This window comes from Pogoniulus pusillus, chromosome 17 (assembly GCF_015220805.1).
Source record: "Pogoniulus pusillus isolate bPogPus1 chromosome 17, bPogPus1.pri, whole genome shotgun sequence".
Taxonomy (NCBI): domain Eukaryota; kingdom Metazoa; phylum Chordata; class Aves; order Piciformes; family Lybiidae; genus Pogoniulus; species Pogoniulus pusillus.
Genome location: NC_087280.1, coordinates 14401279 through 14421900, shown reverse-complemented (window position 1 = coordinate 14421900; position 20622 = coordinate 14401279). Strand labels below are relative to the sequence as shown.

At 64.4% G+C, this 20622-nt stretch overlaps 2 protein-coding genes across 2 annotated transcripts; one reads left to right on the top strand and one right to left on the bottom strand.

Moving 5' to 3' along the window:
• Window positions 1-738: 738 nt before the first annotated feature.
• SEMA4B (semaphorin 4B) lies at window positions 739-13920 on the bottom strand. The gene is made up of 16 exons (XM_064157820.1): window positions 13839-13920; window positions 9913-10125; window positions 8381-8544; window positions 5830-5990; window positions 5429-5491; window positions 5233-5331; window positions 5014-5125; window positions 4768-4884; window positions 4495-4652; window positions 3872-4053; window positions 3597-3747; window positions 3242-3452; window positions 3038-3153; window positions 2456-2619; window positions 2277-2371; window positions 739-2128 (listed from the first exon to the last, which is right to left on the bottom strand). The coding sequence occupies exons 3-16, from the start codon at window positions 8481-8483 to the stop codon at window positions 1347-1349; spliced, it is 2514 nt and encodes an 837-aa protein (XP_064013890.1). The 5' UTR covers window positions 8484-8544; window positions 9913-10125; window positions 13839-13920; the 3' UTR covers window positions 739-1346.
• Window positions 13921-15986: 2066 nt separating this feature from the next.
• IDH2 (isocitrate dehydrogenase (NADP(+)) 2) lies at window positions 15987-20469 on the top strand. The gene is made up of 11 exons (XM_064157831.1): window positions 15987-16214; window positions 17522-17613; window positions 17937-18102; window positions 18520-18680; window positions 18770-18913; window positions 19024-19160; window positions 19286-19437; window positions 19523-19635; window positions 19713-19810; window positions 19957-20049; window positions 20256-20469. The coding sequence occupies exons 1-11, from the start codon at window positions 16124-16126 to the stop codon at window positions 20338-20340; spliced, it is 1332 nt and encodes a 443-aa protein (XP_064013901.1). The 5' UTR covers window positions 15987-16123; the 3' UTR covers window positions 20341-20469.
• Window positions 20470-20622: the final 153 nt, after the last annotated feature.

Genomic DNA, 20622 nt, shown 5'->3' with positions numbered 1-20622 from the left:
AGCGCCTCCGGTGGCTTTTTTGATGTCCCAGAACAGGCTGGGCAGGAAGCTCGGTGCACTGGTCCAGCTGGGAGCCAGGCAGTGTTGGTCCCTCGGGGGGGAGCCTGCCTCAACACGCAGCTCAGTGTGGAGCTCGCCACTTCCCCCAGCCCCGTGCTCATGCTCCTGGCGCTTCCCAAGGATCACAAGCGGCACCACACAGCCTGGTCCTGGCCATTATGGAGTCAGGTCTTGCTGGCAAAGCAGGATGGAGACAAGGACCTGCTCCTTGGACTGGCAGCGAGGTCCCACGCGCAGCGTGACACAGCCTGAGGAACAGAGCTGACGGCCTGTCTCCTGCTGGAGGCTGCCCTGCTCCCAGCCTCTCACTTGCTCTTCTTGCAGGCACTGTCACAGTGCTGGGATGGCATCAGCCCATCACTCTGCAGGTTCCCCCACCACGGTGACACTGCTCTATTGCCACCAGACTGCTCACCGCAACATGTACCTGCACACAGCCTCAGAACAGCTGAGAGCTGCCTGAGCTTGCTGCCATAGGTCACCAGCCCTGGGCAGCATTACTGCAAGGCCACCCAGCCATTTCCCTGCAGGGCTCCCACCTATCCCAGCCCAAAGCTCGGCCAAGCACATGAAACTCTACAGGCTGCAGAGATGGCAGTGAGATCCAGACACAATTCCATGGGGCTACCGAGACAGCCCCAGGAAGGCAGCCAGCCCCACCACAGCGCCACACATGCGTCCGAAGGAGACACCTGGACTTTATATAAAAACCACAGACGTTTCTGCACACGCATGTGGGGACACGGGGCTGGGCCACTGCCACTTTGGCACGAGGCCAGCACCACTGCCCGCACCCTCCCCAGGACAAGATTCACATTTTCCACGCATGAAAACCGACCCAAGCACAGACACACAGCACATGCCGCGGGCTCACCGCACTGGCACCGCCTGGCCCCACGCCTGGCTCCGGCTCCCGCGGCACAATGTCACAGTGGGTTGGGGTGTGAGGGGGCTGCAGCTGCCCCCTCCTGCCCTCTGCATAGAGGGGGTCCCAGCAGCACCGGGGCTGTGCTGGCAGCCTGAGCCACGTCCATCCCTGGGCTGGGGGAAAAGTCCTGTGCGTCCTTGGAAGGCACACGGCACCCCTCACACCTGGAACCTCCAGCACCACCCTGGAGGCTGAGGTGAGCCCGAGCAGCAGCTAGGGCAGCCAAGCCCCGACGGGACGAGGTGGATCCGGCCCCGCAGCAGGGTGCGGGCTCTGGGCATGCACACACAGACAACACGGACCCCGGTGCCGCGCTGCGGCAAGGCTCAGCTGAGCAGGAGTGTGGGCAACATCCTCATCACACCACTGAGTCCTGGATCTCAGAGCCCAGGCGTACCCGGGGTCTTTGGCAGGCAGGAGACACCTCCACAAAGCTGTCCCGGATGTGGAGAGGCCTCTTCTCCGACTCGGAGAAGGCACGTTGGGGGCCGGGGGGCTCATGCACGGGAGTGCTGACAATGTAGTTGTCCTGCAGGGCCTGATAGCCCTTGTGCTCAGGCACTGCGCTGGGCAGGCTGCTGCCATTCAGGGGCAGGCTCTCCACTGGCTTGCGGGGCGGCTTCTGGTGGCGGCTGCGCTCGCTGGGCTCCAGCAGGGCTTTGGTGTCGCCGCGGTGGCGGTGCAGGAGGAAGAGGGCCAGCACAAGGATGGTGGCGGTAACGCCGAAGAGCACGCACATCACCAGGAACTCGGTCCAGTAGGTCTTTCCATCCAGCCGGGCTGCGGCACTGCCCACTGCTGAGGTGCTCCGTGACGTGCTGACAGTCTCCAGGGTGTCCTGGCCAGTGGCCACCTTCCTGCCAGGGTCCAGAGGCCCACGGGCTGGCTCCTGCACACCCACGCAGTAGCTGGCCATCAGCTTGCGGAAGCCTTCCTCCAATGACCAGCACTCATAGGTGCCAGCCCGCTCGGGGCTGCCCACCAGAATAAGGGCCCCGTCGGGCAGCACCAAGTATGAGGCATTGACAGGTGTCCCGTTGTGCAGCCAGCGCCGCGACGCCAGGTTGGAGAGCAGCTGGCATGGCAACGGCCGCACCGCATTGGGTGGCAGCTGGATCTGCTGGCAAGGGACACCTGAGGCTGTAGAAAGACAGGAGCAGGGTATCAGCAAGGCCATGGGGACCATAAGAGTGACAGGGGGGTGCCAAGCAGGAGTTTGGGGCACATGAGAGCCTCCAGGCCTCCCTGAGCTGGCAGTAGCCCCAAGGCAGCACTCAGTGAAACTCACCTGGGGTCAAGAGGATGCGGGGACGGGGATGGGAGACGTTGGCCAGTTGGCAGACCCGCTCTGTGTCAGCATCCTCAATGTCCTGTGCCCAGAGCCTGGGGATAGAGAGAGGTCAGGGCAGTGGGATGCTGGCAGGTGCTGAGGGGTGCAGGGTCATGGATAGGGAGTGCAACACTTACTGTGGGTGTGCCGTGGGGTGCAGGGTGGCCCTGCGGCAGGCACCTCGGCTCCAGGCACAGAAAGGGTCCCGTGCCAGCACACACTCACCGCAGCTGCGGTACAGGCTGCAGTTGGCAAAGGGCACCTGAGCCACTGCTGTATAGGTGGCCGCATAGACCAGGCCCTGTGGGATGGGGCACAGCAGCATCAGCTCCTGAGCAACCCAGCTCTCCGAGGCTTCCCAACCTCCAGCCCATGAACAGGACCTGCCCCATGCAGGCTGAGCCCACAGCATCACAGAATGGGTGTGGTTGGAAGAGACCTTTCAGATTATAGAGGTCACTACCAAACCATGTCCCTCAGCACCATATCTGCATGGCTTTGAAATCCCTCCAGGGATGGGCTGTCCATCACTGCCCTGGGCAAGGTGGGACAGGCCTTGATAACCCTTTCAGAGAAGAAATTGTTCCTCATGTCAAACCCAAACCTCCCCTGGGGCAACTTGAGGCTATTTCTTCTTGTCCTATGGCTTGTCCCTTGGGAGAATGGACCAACCTCCCACCCTCACCCTCCTCCCAGTGTGTCTTGTTCCCAGCTCCTGCCTGGTTGTGGTCCAGTAACAGCTGGAGAACAGGCTGGCCAGCAGGGAAGAGGCGAATCTCCTCGATGATGTGCACACCATGGTTCACACGCACAGCCTTGTGCAATTGGCCATCATCTGCAAGCACAAAGGCTGGTGCTGAGCAGGGCTGGGGGCACACAGAACACAGGCCTAATCCTACTGGGCAGCCTGCTCCTGAACCCACCCGTGCCCAGGAAGAGGACATCATAGGTGCCGTGGAGGGCCTGCGCACGGTGGACGCCAATCTGCTGGTAGCGCAGGCGGCTCTGTAGCAGCAGTGGCTGGCTGCGCACGGGGCTGTCCATCAGGAAGTGGTCCTTGATGAAGTTCAGCACTCGGTCTGGCATCTGGAGGGATGAGTTGATCTTCAGGTGCCGCGTGTGGCTGGTGATGCACTGCAAGGAGAGACAAAAGGCTTGGATGGGGTACTGGGCAGCACTGGGCAGCAAGCAGTTGTGCAGCAGGGGCCTCCATGAGAAGGAGAGCAGAAGGGGCTGCCCCGTGTCCTGCACGTGGGCAAGCGCTGAGGAAGTGCTTACCGTGCCTGGCCGGGGCTCGGGCACAGGGCCGGTGTCTGTGTACCACTGCTGCGTCTCGCGGTTCACCTCCTTGTAGAGCCCACCAAAGGCACGCTGCACACTGCGCATGGGGAAGGCGCACACAGCCGAGCTGCCCAGGCCACCTTTGTTCCTGGCAGGGGAGAGGCAAAGCCCACAGCACGATTGGTCACCCTGGCTGTGCCAAGCCCCCTGTAGCATCCCAGGAAGTAGCCTGTAGTCCCACACCTTCCCAGGTGCCCCTGCTCACCACTCACCACTGCGAGGTGAAGACCCCGTAGAAGAGCGTCTCGCGCCAGCGCAGCTCACCCGGGGTGAGCACGAAGACGTCCTGCAGCACGTTGAAGGGGAAGCCGTCCTCAGGGTGAGAGCAGAGCAGCTGCGCCTTCAGGAAGGTCGTCCACCGCCGCTGCAGCACGCGCTCTCCACCCTGGTCCCCCTGCGCGATGGCACAGCAGGTTGGGGGTGTGATGTCATAGCACCAGAGACCACTGTGGGGCTGGGGTCTGTCTGTCCCAGAATCAGAGAGCAGCCCCAGCCTTGGGGAGGCACGAGCAAAGCAACCTCCAAGGTACCCAGGGGAAGGGAAACATGACCCAAGAGAAGGACGAGGTTTGTGTCCCCTCTGGTGAGAGGACAGAGGAGGTGGGGAATGGTCGCTGCCACCAGTGTGGCCAGTGTGAGTAGTTGGCTCAAGCCACAGCCCTGGGCTGGGCACCTGGAGCCATGAGCAGTCTCCAAGGGGTGCTGACTTCCTCCTGGGGTGTTCAGGAATCAAAGGATAGAGATCCGCAGGGTGATCCCACATCCTCCTCCCCATCCCAGCAGTGATTGACACCCTTGGCAGGACCCCCTGACACTCCCAGTGGCCCAGGCCCACCTTGCAGACGCGGGCGATGCGGGAGACAATGGTATTCTCGAAGTAGTCAAACTCCTTGCCCATCTCACTGAAGAAGAAGTAGACCTTGTCGTCGTCACCCTCAGGGTTGCCGGTGGGCAGGCTCTCCCGCAGGTAGGCTGAGCCCACAAAGACTGGGTCTAGAGACATTGGCATACTCAGCGTCATCCTACCACCAGGGCTGGCCCCATCCCAGCACCACCCCCACCACGGCAGACATAGCCCCCGATCCGCCGTGCCGGCCCTGGCTCTCACCCTGCAGCCAGCTGAGGGAATTCTCGGTCTTGAGGGCGATGCGGCTCTCCTGGCTGCGGGAGATGGTGGGCTCGTTGCCCTGGAAGTTGCTGACGGTCCCAGCATAGAGCTCGCCGTCTGCCAAAGAGACGCTGCTGCTGGCACCCGGCACACAGCACCGGCGTGGCCCAGCTCCCCTGCTGGGGGCACACGGCCTGGCCCCCGCTCAGCCTGGCGGAGCAGCCGTGGGTCCAGGGTGAGCCTTACCGACCATGACGGCCGTGGAGCGGTACTCTGGGTCGAAGGGACACCGACCCTTCCCGTCCTCCAGCAGCACCTTCCCCAGCGCGTCCCGCTCCAGGCTGAAGTCCTGCACATTCTGCAACGAGACCGGGTTGTGAGCTGCCAGCACCCACCCCAGCACCCCCCGATGGAGGGGGACCCGCACCCCCCCACAGGACCCCCGGCCCCACTCCCTGTGCTCACGATGTAGGCGCAGGCTGGGCTGAAGGCACAGGTCCCGCAGGTGTAGAGATGGGTGCTATTCAGCTGCAGCAGCATCTTGATGTAGTTGTGACAGTCTCTCTGCAGGGGCAAGAGAACCCAGCTCAGCCCCCCTGTCCACACTACCCTGGAATAAGAAGGGCACCACCTGCTCCTGCCCACCCACAGCAGGGCTCACCTGAGGGTCCTTCCCCTTGAACACACACTGCCTCTTCTTCTCCTCATCCGCACTCCACGGAAGCTGCAGAGAGGGAACAGTCACTGGCAGCCCCCAGCACCGCTTGGTGCCCACATGCCACTCTCCTCAGACTGTCAAAGCTTGTCTCCTGCCCAGCATCAATGTCCATCCCATCCCAATCAGGCTGGCACGGCAGCCACCAGCTGTGTCAGAGATGTCTGGAACAGCCACCTCAGCACTGTCCCAATCAGCTCCTGAACATGCAGCAGCTTGCACAGACCCTGAGCTTTGCCAGGGAGCATCAGGGAGGGGAACCTCAGCACCAGAGATGGCTTCATGTCCCCATCCCTCCCCGGGGGTCTGTGGTCCCACATGGTGCTCAGTCTCCTCTGTGAGCTCACCTTGTGAGCCAGTGACCCGGACTGGAAGTGGCTGGTGTTGACAGCAACAAGCAGCTCACGTGCCCCCAGGTAGAGCATGCCACCGTCCGAGCTCAGCAGCAGTGCCGTGTAGTTGGTCACGCCAGGCACCTCGAACCGCTGCACAACCCGCTCGGCTGAGTCTGGGGAGGGAGAGACACGGGCATCAGCCTGGGACAGGCAGCACCCAACCCCCCAGAGCCCCTGTGCCACAGCTCCCTCCTGGCCCCTCTGCTCAGCACCTTCATAATGCCACCCACACAGAGATGCCAGGGACGGACCTGGCTCCCCCAACAAGGTCAGCAGCAGCACAGTGAACCGGGGCACTGCAGCGATACTGCCCAAGGGCAGGCCCCACGCTGCTGCCAACACACATCACCGCCTTGTCCCAGCCTCAGGGACATCCCCCTGGGGCACACCAGAGCAGCTCGCCTGGAGCAGGGCACCGCGGCCATGCCTGCGCTTGCCTGGCTGCACACGGCCTGGGGGGCTCCCCAGCACACAACAGTGCCGGGACCAGCTGCCCGCTGCATCCCCGTGCGCAGAGCCGGTGGCTGCCGGTGCTCGACTCGGGGCAGAGGCTGAGTCATGGGGCGCCCGTCCCGCGTGGGTGGCCTGGCCCCGGAAGCCCTTCCTCTCCCGCAGCCATGCTGAATCAGATGGGCCCGGCTGTGCCAGCAGGACACGCTGGGCTGACTCAGGCTGCCAGCTCCCTCACCCCTTACACGCTGTGCCCCGGGGACTCCCTGACCTTGCCCGACCCCCTGCCTGCTCCTGGATCCCTGCTGGGATGGCCCCGGGGCTCCCATGAGTCCCTGCTCAGTGCCAGCCACGAGGAGGGCTAAAGGTGCTGTGGTGCCAGAGGTGCTGCAGGGTGGACTCTGCTCTTGTCCCCTTCCTCAATTGCTCCACCAACCCCCATCTGGGATGAGGCCACCATCTCGATCCCCAGAGGGTCAAGCTGACCTCTGCCCAGCCCCCTCTGTGCTCTGTCCCACAGTCGCACAGAGCTGGGGGTGCTATCACCCTTGGGGCATCCTCCTGAGACGGGTCCTATGCCCAGTACCAGGGTGATGCCAGGCCCAGAGCCAGCAGAAGGGCGGCATCAGGGGCCCCTGTGCCCCACAGAGCTGTCGTGGCATGAGGAGCTGCCATAGGCCGTGCCGGCTGCCAGGGGACCTGTTGGGACAAGACCTGCTTCTTCCAGACAAACCTGCTGCAGGCACCTCCAGTGCTTCCAGGGGAGCAGCTCTCTGGCTCCTCCCTGCCATCGACCAAAAGCCCCACACAGCCGTGGTCCTCAGGAGCCAACACCAAGCCCTCAACCCCATGGCAGCACCGGGAGTCCAGCTGGGTACCTCCACGTCCTGCTCATGAGCTGCAGCCCTTCAGCCTAAGCAGCTGCTGCAGGTGGGCAGAGCTCAGCCAGAACCGGTCTGTGCAGGCAGGGCTGGGCAGTGCGGCTCGACGCGGTGTGGCACGGCACAGCATGGCACAATGCCGAGCTGGGCCCATCCTGCTGGCTCCCAGGACTCTCATCCAACTCAGTGGGTCCCAGATCTGCGGTGCCACCACAACCATGGCCAGTAGTCATGGCAGCACGTGGCAGGGCCACGTCCACGCCGATGAACCACAGCATGCTGAGTGCTCCCAGCTGCCCATGCTTGCTGCCAGAGGCAGCCTGGACCAAACCACGGCACCCTCCCAGGCTGCCCAGCACGAGCCTGCTGGTCAGCAGCAGCTGGATTTAGCCACCCTCTCCTGGCAGCACTGCCAGCCCCGACACAGGCAGGCGGCCCCCATTTGTGCCACAGCCCAGTGCCGGATGATGGAGCTGGGCCCAGCAGCTGCCAGTGCTGAGCCTGAACCGCCTGTGGAGTGTGCCCGGCAGCTCCCCTTCCATGCCAACTGCTGAGGGAGCCCCGTGTGGGGCGAGGGGAGTGGGCAAGTCAGGCGCACACTGGCGAGGGGCTCTGCCTCGCTGAGCAGCCTCCCCATGGCCCTTCCCCAGTGCCACACTGCTACTGATGGCTGCAGGGGGTTCCACGGCAGCCTGGGGCTAGGCAAGGCAGAGCCCCAAGGATACAGTTGGGAAGGGGTCTGCAGGCACCCAGCCAGAGCCGAGTAAGCAGACCCCCACGGCCATGTCACCCCGCGCCACACTCACACACGACACGGCTGGCACCACGCGTGGGGACACGAGCACTCCTGGGTGCCCCGGCTCCACTCGCACCCGAGGGCCTCGCACCTCCGACCCCTGTGTGTGCAGCCCCGGGGCTCTGCCCGCTCCCTGCCGAAGGTTCCTCGCATCCCGCTGCATCCCCGGAGCCGCGGCCACCTCAGTCCCTGCCCCGCAGCAAAATACGACCCCCGGCTGGCTGGAGGCTGCCGGAGCCGGCTCAACACAAAGCGGTGGGGAGGGAGCCCGGGGGTAACCGGAGGGAAACGTGAGCAGCCCGGGGGCTGGGTGGGACGCTCCGCCGCCCCGGGGAGGGGGGACTCGCCGGTCCCCTGGGGCAGATACTCAACTCACCGTAGGGCAGGCTGACCCGTGGGACCGGCTCCTGCGCCGCCGAGAGCAACAGCACCGCCAGCACCGGGAGCACCGGGCCGGGCAGCGCTGGCCACGCCGCCATCCCGGGCCGGGCCGGGCCTCGCCTCCACCGCCTCCCGCGAAGCCGCCCGGGCGCTGCTGACCTGCGGAGACAGCGGGGGCTCAACGGCGCGACGCGGCTCGGCTCCCAGCGCCTCAGCCCGGCCCCCAACGGCTCGGCCCGGCCCCACCGCCCTCCCGGCACCGCCCCCGCCCGCCCAGGCCCCGGGGCTGCCCCCACCCTGCTTGGGACGGGGCGGCACCGCGCTGAACCCAGCCCAGCCCAGCCGGGTGGAGCCGAGTGGGGCCGAGTCGCCTAGAGTCGGGCAGAACCGAGCCGCGTCGAGACGTGCCGAGCTGAGCCGCACAGGGTTACACCGAGCAGCTCCGGTGCACCGGGCGGGGCGGGCCACTGGACGAAGAGGAGGTGACCGGTTCCCTGCCGGTCCCGCCCGCGTTCCGCCCCGCTCCGCTCCCGGTGCTGTGCGCTTCCCCGCAGTGCCCTGCCCGGGGCATCGGCTCTGACCAGCCCCTCCCGTCCGCGGCCGGTCACTGGCTGGGATGGGGACCGGGGATGGCTGTCCCGGAAAAGGCTGGCCAGGGATGTCCGTCGCAGGGAAGGATGGCACGGTTATGTCCGTCCCAGCAACGGCTGGCCTGGGGATGTCTGTCCTGTGGACAGCTGGGCTGCCAGAGCTGGTGGCCATGCGGGCAGTGCCGCTGTGCCCACAGCCCTTGGACTCCAGCTTTGCCCTCTGCAAGGAGCCTTTTCCCACCCGGCCTGCAGCAGGCTGTGCCCTCTGCTCTTGCCCCCAGCCTCAGCCCTGCCCTCTCCGAGGGACCTGTGGGCTCCCACAGGGCACAGCAGGATGATCGTGCCCGCTCAACACACGGGCAAAGCTTTCCAGCACCAGTGCCCACACAGGGCAGCAGACAGAGCCACAGGACACATCCCTGCCAACCTGTCACTGGGGCTCCACGATGAGCAGTGGAGCTGCAAAGCGAGTCTGGATGCCACCGAGGAGGCTGTGCTGGGCAGAACCCTCTGCCGGGGCCTAGGGTGGGCTCTGCACCCTGGCCAGGGCGTGAGCAGAGCTTGCAGTCCCCCGGCAGCAGCAGAGGCAGACCCCAGAGAAGTGTCCAATCCAGTGGTTGCCGTGGCAACCTGTTATTAATGACAGCTGCTGGCTTTGCCATGGAAATGGGGGGAAGGGGCTCTGCTGGCAGCAGGCAGCTGCCCAGGAACCAGGCTACCCACTGCTGCACTCGCCAGGTGGGGCCGAGCTCTGTGCCATGCTGCTTGGCCAACCCTGACCCTGGCACTCCAGGCCATAGTCACTTCACTGGTGGAGCCCTGTATCAGCTTCTCACCCAAGAGAAGTGCTCCCCACACTCTGATGGCTGTGCCCATGCCCATGCTCCCACCTTCTACCCACTCAGCACCACCAGACTGCCCGCTCTCCAGGCCATACCTGCTGCCCAGGGACTGTTGTCACTGTCCCAGCCTCCCTTCTTGGCTCGATTCCTTTCCTGATCCCCCCGCGCTCAACAGCGGCCGATGTCCCTTCCTGGGCTGGGGACAGTCCCGCCTGCTCCACCTGCCTTATCAGCAGCAGCCTTTGCCCAGGAAGCGCCACAGCCGTCGGGACATGGTTCTGCGTCACCGCCGAGCTGGGCACGTCACTCTGCGTGGGGTGAAAGCAGGCACTCACCCTGAGGCCATGGCCGCACAGCATCCCGGGGGTCCCCTGGGGGCTCTGGGGACTCGGCTATCGCCTGCGTGTGGCCATGTGAGCGCTGTGCCAACACCTCGGGGTGATGGCATGCAGCGACGGGAACCCCTCGCGGGGAGGCCAGCTGCTCTGGGGCGGGCAGGGAGGATGGGCAGGGCGGGCAGGCAGGGCGGGCTGGCTGCCCTGGTACGGGCTGGGCAGAGAGCAGGCAGCAGAGCGAGTTCAGAGCCTGTGCCTTTAAGCAGAGCCCTCTGCTGCTGCTGGCAGACAGGCCTGTTTACCACAAACTCCCATTTATCTGCTCCGCCTGCCCACGCAGCCCTGCCAGCGCGGGGCAGTGCCGGGGGCACCCTGCAGCACTCTGCCCTGTGCGTGCCCCGCACAGCTCGGCAGGTACCTGCACGCACAGGGGCTGCGCCCTCCGTCCCAACCCGCCCTGCGCCTGTACCCGCGATGGGGAAACTGCTCGGGGTGCCAGGCCCTGGCAGCACCAAAACCCGTGGCCTAGGGTCACCAGGCAGGTGGGGTGGTGGTTTCTGCACCCAATTCCCACGCCAGCGCCCTCCACCCTCTGCCCGCCGGCAGCAGGCGCCTGGGAAGGCAGCAGTGGAGCCGGGGCTATGTGAACCCCACGCTGCTGCTGTTGCTGCCGCTGCTGCCGGGGTGCTCATGCCTTGCTCCGGCAGGCTGCCCTGGCGCAGGCAGCAGCACAGGCAGCGGTGCAGTCACGTCCTCTGCTCCAAGACCTGTGCCCAGCTGGCAGGCAGCCCACGCAGGCAGGCTTCCCTCCCGCCCCGCATCCCGTGGGGCTCACACGCACGCCCCCGCCTCGGCTCTCTCCCGGAAGCTGCCAGACACCGCGGCGCGGCCCCGCCGAGCCCCCAGCTCCTGCTGCGCAGAGCCAAGCGCTGTGGGCACACCTGCAGCCAGGCTCCAGCCCTGCTGATTCACCCGCAGACGCTCCAGACCCAGCTGTGCGGGCCCCGCTGCGGGTTCCACCGGAGCTCGGCTGCTCGGCTGCTCGGCTGGCACAGCTGCAGTCAGTGTCTGCCGGGGGTGCCCCGGCTCTGCTTTGCTGCACCCTGGCAGCCCCACAGGAAAGGCCTTGCTCAGGACAAGGGGATGGGGCAGGGGGGTGGCCTGCACGCACGGTGGATGGGGCATGGGCATTCAGGGAGAGCACCACACAGCTCCGGGGCGTTCTTCTGTCCCACAGGCAGTGGCTGTGCTACCTTGCCTGACCCGAGGGCTCCCACAGGACCACAGCCCTGCTTTCTGCAGCCACAAAGGATGTGGCTGCACCCATGCCCTGACCCATCTCTGAGCCCACTGCCATGACCTCCTGTCTGATCGTTGCATGCAGCCAGCCCCTTACTGCCCCACAGCATCTCCCTCACCTTGGGCAGGGCCTGCTGGGATCTCTCATGCCAAGTCTGCCTGGTGCCACACAAACATACCTGTCCCACTGCCCCCTGTGCTCGCCGTCCCACACTTGTGCCACATCAGGCTTGGCTCGGAGGCCTATGGGACATCCTCACGGTTCAGCTGCCCCAGACAGTGCCAGTGTCTGCCAACACCCACACACTGCTGCCCACAGGGCTGCAGGACATAGGACTGCTGCCCTGAGCACCCCTCGCACAGGGCAAAAGAGAGACAGTGGGAAGGGATGTGGTGGGCTCTGGGTGTAGGCAATTTGGCACCCCAGGGTGCAGGAAGTAGGGGGGGAGGGTCCTGGCTCAGGCATGCGTGACCCCTTCCCAGTCATCCCCTGCCTCAAAGAGCCCAAACCAGTGCCAGTCTCCTCAGCCACTCACTCTGGCACAGTGGCAGCCTTGACAGAGTGCCACTCTGGCTGCAGTGCTCCTGGGGAAGGTTGGGGTGCTGGACCCCATAAGCAGTCTCAGCACCTGCTGGGGTAGACACCAGGGACCCAACTGTCCCCATGTCCCCAGGCCCAAGGGCTGCTCTGGCACCTCACGGCGTAGTCCCAGCACGTGTGTGGCCTGGGCACGTCCACACACGAGGGACTCACCATACACAGGAGTGTCCTACCACGCACACATGTCCTGACCTGAGACCCCTCACACCTGCCTGCACCCTCAGCCACGCGCGGCGCGTAACAGCCTGCCACACGCATGTGAACACACGTGGGGTGCTGACAGGCCGTGCACGCCCCCTGGCACAGACACGCCTGGCAACACCCCATGGGTGCAGCCCCATGCTGCGGGAGGGCCTGCTGGCTGCACTGCGGCCCAAGGGCTCCTCACACACACACGCACTCACGCTGCACACCCATTGCGTGCGCACGCACACGTGTGTGCACTCACATCTGCACACCCGCGCACACACAGCGCACAGGCACACACACGTGTACACACACACCTGCTCACACACACAGATGCACTTACACCAGCACACTCACATGTGCACACACACGCCTGCTCACACTTACACACACATAAGCACGCGCACCTGCTCACACATGCACACATCCACCTGCTCAGTCACAGCCCTGCACTTACACAAGCACACTCACACGTCTGCACACACCTGCTCACACACACATGCACTCACACAAGCACACTCACACACACACCTGCTCACACACACATGCACTCACACAAGCACACTCGCACGTCTGCACACCCCTGCTCACACACACATACACTTACACAAGCACACTCACATGCACACACATACACATGCACTTCACATACACTCACATGTGCACACACCCCTGCTCACACACACATGCACTTACACAAGCACACTCACATGTGCACACACCCCTGCTCACACACACATGCACTTACACAAGCACACTCACACGCACATGCACTTACACATGCACACTCACATGTGCACACACCCCTGCTCACACACACACATGCACTTACACAAGCACACTCACACGCACATGCACTTACACATGCACACTCACATGTGCACACACCCCTGCTCACACACACACATGCACTTACACAAGCACACTCACACGCACATGCACTTACACATGCACACTCACATGTGCACACACCCCTGCTCACACACACACATGCACTTACACATGCACACACCCACACCCGCTCACACTCACCCAATCACACTCACGTGTGCACAGGCACATTCACACATATGGACACACACACAGACGTGTACACTCCCATGCACGCACCCCACTACAGACACACTCACATGGAAGCATCACACACAAACCCATGCACGCTCACAGGTAAGGACACTCGTGTGCACTCACAGCCACGCCTGTACTCACACTCACTGACGCACACGCTGGCAGATGCACTCACACACACACTCGCACCCCCTCAAGTTATCACCCCCACCCCCAAGGCACACATGCCGGTCCCTTGGCGTGCCCCGTGCACGCCCAGACCCTCGCACACCCCTTGTGCACCTCCCCAGCCCTGCGGCCCTTGCACACCACCCCTCACCCTGCACCTCCCTGCGCCCACATCCCTCGCAGCACCCCTGTGTGTCCCCACCACCACCACTGCAGCTGCCGGCGTACAGCCCCTTGCGCCCCCCCACAATTACAGCCCCACCGCACCCCTTTCACACAACACCTCCTGTTACACCCTCTCCCCCCCTCCCCGCCGTGCCCCCGGTGCCTCCACCCGGTCCGGCGCTACCCGCCCGCTGCTCACCGGCTCGGCCGCGGGTGCTGCGGGTTCCCCCGGCAGCGGGGGCGGCCCCGGGGTCCCCGCCCGCGGCTCCGCCCGCTCCGCCGCCGCCGCCGCTCGCAACAAAGGGGCCGCCCCGCCCGGCCCGGCCCCGCGCCGCTGCCCGGCTCCCGCCCGCCACCGGCACCAGCACCGGACCCGCCCAGCTGTGGGGGGCAGCATCTTGGGGGGAAGCGGTGGATCCCGGACGGGGGGCGGCGGAGGAGTGTGTGTGTGTCAATGCCAGCACTGAGGGGCAGGAGCTGGAGGGGCCTGGCTCAGTGGCAGAGGAGGGCGAGTTCCAGTGGGTCTGGCCGAGCTGTGCCTCCCCGGGAATACCCTGAGAGATGCCCGGAAGGATGCTCCAGGAGATGTCTGGGGGGCTGCTGGCCCCGGGATGGTGCTGGTCCCCCACACAGAGGGGCTGGACCCCCCCACGCAGGGCCACATTCTGCCCTCAGCACATCCAGGGACTCGGGGGGGGCAAGGAGTGGAGGTTTGAGAGGTGGCAGCGTTTGCCCTGCCAGGAACCTGTCCTGGGGTTGCTGCAGGGCAGTGGGGTGGCTGCAGGCACACCCTTTGTGGGGACACCCAGTGTGGAGATATTGGCTGTGTGGGCACATGGGTCCTGGCATCAAAGTGATGTCCTTATGGTGGCAGCCAGCTCTGGGGGTTTTGGGGTATCTCTGGCATCTCCTGGTGTCACGCAGCTCTGTGTGGTCTGGGGTAGCTCACAGGGGTGTGCCAGGCTCCAGCCTGGGGATCCAGCATGCAGAGCCCCCTCTGCACCACAGCAGAGCTGTGGCATCAGTGCCAGCTCTATCCCAGCACTGTGACCACCAAGGGATCCCAGGACATGCTCCTTCCCAGAGCATCCCTCCAGTCTGGCAGTGCAGTATGCAGTTTCCATCCCCTCTGCCATCACTAAGTGCTGCCATCTGCCCGCTTGGGCCGCCGAGAACCCCAGCGGCTCCTCCTGACGTCACGCCGTGTCCCCCGAGCAGCTGTGCCCCCTCTCCCCACGCAGCGTGGACAGAACTTGGCCGCGCCATCAGCTGCAGGCTGGCTGTGCGGAGTGGTGCCAGTGAGGGAGGCCAATCTTTGGGGACAGCACTGCCTGTGCCGCGAAACACCAGGCACTGTCCTGGGGGGCACACAGCCTGGCCCCCTCCCATGGGCAGACAGGGGCAGCGGTGCCCATCTGCACAGGCTCCGCCTCTAGCTCCTCATTCTCTGGCTGGTGTGTCTCAGTGTCCCCACCCCACCACAGCTCTCCTGGGACATGCTGTCCCCTGCAGCCAGCCCTACAAGTGCTGAGGGACCCTCTTGGGACACATGGCTCCTCGCAGTCCGCCCCCGGGGACTCTCCTGGCACAGGTCACTGTCCAGAGACCCACAGCCGACCTTGGCAGTTTTAGGAGACCCTCTCGGGACACATGGCTCCCTGCAGCCAGCCCTGCCAGCCTCTGGGTGACCCACCCAAGACACGTCGCTCCCTGCAGCCAGCCCGGGCGAGCTTCCCGTGCCAGCCCGGGGCGTGCGGACTGGGAAGTGTCCAGGGCTGGAGGCCTTTGTCCGCAGGCTGCCCTTTGCTGGGGCGTTGCCACATAGCTGCTGGTGGGAACACGGCCACTACGCTTACGTGACCTCGTCTCTGTGGTCCCTGGGCAGCTCTGATCATGGGACACCGGTGGTGGGTGGGGGGAGTCAGCAGTGTGGCTGGACACAACTGGGCATCCCCCCAGCACCGTGATGCAGGAGGTGAGCACAGCATCCACTGTGCCCCAGGGGTGCCATGGGGAGGATCAGTGGGACCAGGGATACCCAAGAGCTGGCAATGGGTGCTGTGCGTGTCGCCCGCCCCCCAGCCCCCCAGGGCTGCTGCTCTGGTTAATGTTAAAACCAGGCGGACGTCAGCACACTCAGCCTGGCACCCTCCTCCCCCACGCAGGAGCAGGATCTGCCCGTCCTCTGCGTGCCTAAAAAAAGCCATCGGCTCGGCCACCACGGAAAGGGACAATAAAAACTTCAGCGGGGGGGGAGTGGAGGGGGTGGGGCTGAAGCAACGTCCGGGGCCACTCCGTGGGGGCCCTACGTGGGCCCCTTCACGGCCCTCGCAGGGCCCCACGGGGTGCCCCGGGCCCAGACCGCTCCGGGGCGGAGCGGAGCGAACAGTCTCCCTACTCCAGCTCCTCCTTCAACGCTTTTCCCTGCCCGTCCCCCCCCTCCACCCCGCCACCGCCGTCGTGTCCGCCCCGTCGCGCCCCGCCATGGCCGCTCGCTGCCTCCGCGTAGCTCCGGCGCTATGTCGCCTGTCCCTCTGCCCGGCCCCCGCCACCGCCGTGGGGCAGCGGCGACACTGTGAGTAGGGAGGGGCTTAGAGGGAGGGGTACATGACTTTGGGGACCCGCCGTGGTGTTTGCAGGCTGGTCTGGGAAAGGGTTTTTGGAGGGCGTGGGGGGGCTGCATCTGGGTTCGTCTCCTGTTATAGACGGACCTAGTGGGGGGGTCGGTGCCCGTTCCACGCGGGGTTTTGTGGCTCGGGTCTGGTTCTGGGGGGCAGTTCATCCCAGCTCCACAGAGGGTTTTGTTCTGGCAGGGCAGAGTCCCTGTTCCATGTGGGGTTTTGCTACCCATTTGCTCGGGCTGGTGGCGCTTGGTCCCGGTTCCACGCGGGGTTTTGTACCCCGGGTCTGGTCACCGGGAGGGATTTAGTCCTGGTTCCGCGGAGCTTTTTGTCCACCCGGATTTCGTCCCGTGGCGGGCTTGGTCTCGATTTCACTCGGGGCTTTATGCCCGGGTCTGGTTCGCGATGGGGGGAGGGGGTTGGTCCTGGTTCCACGTGGGTTTTTTTCTCACCCGGGTCTGATCCCAGAGGGATTTGGTCCCGGTTTTGTTCCCGGGTTGAGTCCTAGGAGGGTTTAGTGTCAGTCACGGACCCAGGGAGGGGCTTGCCGCAGACCTGCGGCTGCTTGGCCCCCAGAGGAGTTAGTCCTGGTCGCGGTCACGGGCGGAGTTTCGCAGCCGAGTTTGGCCCCCAGAAGGGCTTGCTCCTGCTCCAGTCCCATGTAGGGCTTTGAGCCCAGCTGCCCTCTGCTCCCCACCCCGCGGCATTTGCCTCTGGTCCCAGCCCCCGACTCCCAGCCGGGCTCGGCACCCAGAGGGGTTCACTCCACCTCCTGGTCCCACAAGGGGATTTGCACCCGAGGTTATTCCCGGGTCCTGTCCTGAGAGGGTTTGGCTCCCAGTCCCGTGCAGGGTTTTACACCTTGATTTTTACCCAGTCCTGGTCCTGGTCTCATGTGGAGCAACTTTGCAGCCCAGCTTGAACCCTGTCCTGCCCCACGAGGGGTGGACACCCACTCGGTGAGCACCCAGCTGCTTCCACTCCCAGCTCCAGTGAGGTTTGCTCCCTGACCCGCACCCAAGCCCAGCCCCAAGCAGGACAAGTCCATGAACCAGCCCAGACCCCCACGGGTCTTGCACTCTAGCCTGTGCCCAAGGAGGGTTTGTGCCCTGACCTGCAGCTGGTGTCCCCCCAGCAGTGCTAGACAGGAGATTGTAGTCCACATGAGACGACTCCCGACTGCACACCATGCTGCAGAGCTGTGGGGCTGGTGCTGGCAGGGCTGCATGTGCACCCCTTACACCCCACCGCCACTCCCCAGATGCTGACAAGCGGATCAAAGTGGCCAACCCGGTGGTGGAGATGGATGGGGACGAGATGACACGGATCATCTGGGCCTTCATCAAAGAGAAGGTAGCGAGGTCCTGCCTGGGGTCCTGGTGGGTGCTGTGCAGGGGAACAGGCGGCAGTTGTACAGGGCACAGGCAGCCCCTGCATGTTGCCTGCACGGTCCTGCTGTCCTCCATCCGTCCTTCGGTCCGCAGGAAGCAGGTGGTGAGATCAGCACAGCTTCCGGAGGGACCTGGAAGTGAGGAGGTCCCGGGCAGGGGGAACCGTCCTGGGCAGGCAGCGGTGGCTTGGGCTGGTGGCCAGGGCTGGCCGTGCCTGGTGCCTGGTGCTGCTCATCAGAGACCCCACACTGTGCCCCGCACTGAACACTCTCCCGGCCCCTCCAGCTTATCCTGCCAAATGTGGACGTCCAGCTTAAGTATTTTGACCTGGGTCTGCCACACCGAGACAAGACTGATGACCAGGTCACCATTGACTCAGCGCTGGCCACCCAGAAGTACAGCGTGGCTGTCAAGTGTGCTACCATCACTCCTGATGAAGCCAGAGTGGAAGGTGAGGGGAGTGTGTGTGTGTGTGTGCCAGCAGCTCTATAGGGTGCTGAGCTCACTGTGTCTGCCCAGATCCTTGGGTTCAGCAGCATCCCACCACCTTGCACAGGTTCTGGTGGGTAGGGGGCTGTGCTGCTGCCTGGACTATGTACCTTCCTGACCCAGAGGTGCTCAGGGGTGCTGTGGGGACCTCATGGGTGTGGGGCCACAGACAGAGCAGCTGCTGACCAATGCCAGTCACGAGCCTGTGCCGGCTGTTCCTCTTCTTGGCTGGCAGAGGAGCTCTGGCGGCTGCCCAGGGTACAGAGGAGCTGGGCACCGGGCGGGGGGGCTGGCAGGGGCTGGGACTGGGCTGGGGTGACCACTAGGGCTGTGGCCAGTGGGGGGGCATTCCTTGGGGCCTCACCTCTGTGCACCCCAGAGTTCAAGCTGAAGAAAATGTGGAAGAGCCCCAACGGCACCATCCGAAACATCCTGGGGGGGACGGTCTTCCGAGAGCCCATCATCTGCAAGAACATCCCGCGCCTGGTGCCCGGCTGGACCAAGCCCATCACCATCGGCAGGCATGCCCATGGCGACCAGGTGAGCCTGCTGCGGCGCCTGCCTGCCCCGTGGGACGTGGAGCAGCTCCTGCCAGGTTCCGCTCCACAGCTCTGCCCTGCTCCTTGCAGTACAAAGCCACCGACTTCGTGGTGGGCAAGTCGGGGACGTTCAAGATGGTCTTCACGCCGAAGGATGGCAGCGGGGCGCAGGAGTGGGAGGTGTACAACTTCCCTGGCGGCGGCGTGGGCATGGGCATGTACAACACCGACGAGGTAATGGGAGTGGCTGGGGGCAGCTGGCAGTGTCCCTACAGGTGCCTGCGGACCTGGGCAGGCTCAGTTGAGACGGAGGTCCCATGGGGGTCTGTGTGCTTCCCTTGCAGTCTATCACAGGCTTCGCTCACAGCTGCTTCCAGTATGCCATCCAGAAGAAGTGGCCTCTCTACATGAGCACCAAGAACACCATCCTGAAGGCCTACGATGGGCGCTTCAAAGACATCTTCCAGGAGATATTCGATAAGTATGGACATGGAGGAGCTTGGGCTGCTGGGGGTGGAGAGAGCTGCCCTGGGGGATGTTGCCCAGGGGTTGGCAGAGGGACGCGGCCCAGGATGGGCACAGCTGACGCTGACTCTGGGCCCCCAGGCACTACAAGACAGAGTTCGACAAGCTGAAGATCTGGTACGAGCATCGGCTCATCGACGACATGGTTGCCCAGATGCTGAAGTCCTCTGGTGGCTTCGTTTGGGCGTGCAAGAACTACGACGGCGATGTCCAGTCAGACATCCTGGCCCAAGGTGGGGTGGTGCAGGCTGGGGTGCTGCGGGGTGGGCTGCGTGTGGTTGCTCTTCTATGGTCACCTTGCCCTCTGTCCCACCACAGGCTTTGGCTCCCTGGGGCTGATGACTTCGGTCCTGGTGTGTCCGGATGGGAAGACCATCGAGGCTGAGGCAGCCCATGGCACTGTCACCCGTCACTACCGGGAGCACCAGAAGGTGGGCGAGCTCTGCCTGTGCCAGGCTGCTCATGGCAGGTTGCCTATGCCAGGTGGCTGAGCATTCTCTGCACACAGGGACGACCTACCAGCACCAACCCCATCGCCAGCATCTTTGCCTGGACACGTGGCCTGGAGCACCGGGGCAAGCTGGACAGCAACCCAGACCTCATCAAGTGAGTGGGGTTGGAGGGGGATGTTGCCAGCAGATGCCAGCAGCGTCCCCCAGCCACCAGTATGGTCAGTACGAGCCATGGTGGGGTCTGTGGCATGAGGGTGCTGGCAAAGCAGTGGCTTTGCTGGAGCTCCCCGTGGTGCTCAGGTTTGCTCAGACACTGGAGAAGGTCTGCATCCAAACTGTGGAGAGTGGGACGATGACCAAGGACCTCGCCGGCTGCATCCACGGACTCGCCAAGTACGTGTGGCTGCTGGGGTGGAGCAGTGGGGGCAGTCGGGTGCCGTGCTGGCCATGTGGGATGGCACGCTGGCCTCTGCACAGTCCCCAGGGACTTGGGTTGTCTATTTCCGTCTTGGCTGTGCCCAGGGCACTGCCCTCTAGCTCAGCTTGGTGCTGCTGCTAGCTGTGGGACCCTCCCAGCCCCTCTCTGTCCCTCTCCCCAGCGTGAAGCTGAACGAGCACTTTGTAAACACCAATGACTTCTTGGACGCCATCAAGAACAACCTGGACAAGGCCCTGGGCAAGTAGCAGAGAGCATGGTGGGGAGGGGGGTCGCCAGGGCCCCCCACTGTCACCCTGCTGGCTGGGCACCCAGCACCACCCACACGCTGGCACAGCCCACCAAGAGCCGAAGCATTTTTGTAAGCAGTTTTCTTACGAGTGTCTGCAAACTTTTCTAGGGGTGAGTAGGGCTGAGGAGGGGGCTTGGCGAGGGTGGGTCTGTCCTACACTCATTTGTGTACCTCCCACCTTGTGGTGCCAGCAGCCATTAAACACCTCACCAGCCCCCAGCACGTTGTGGTGGTGGCG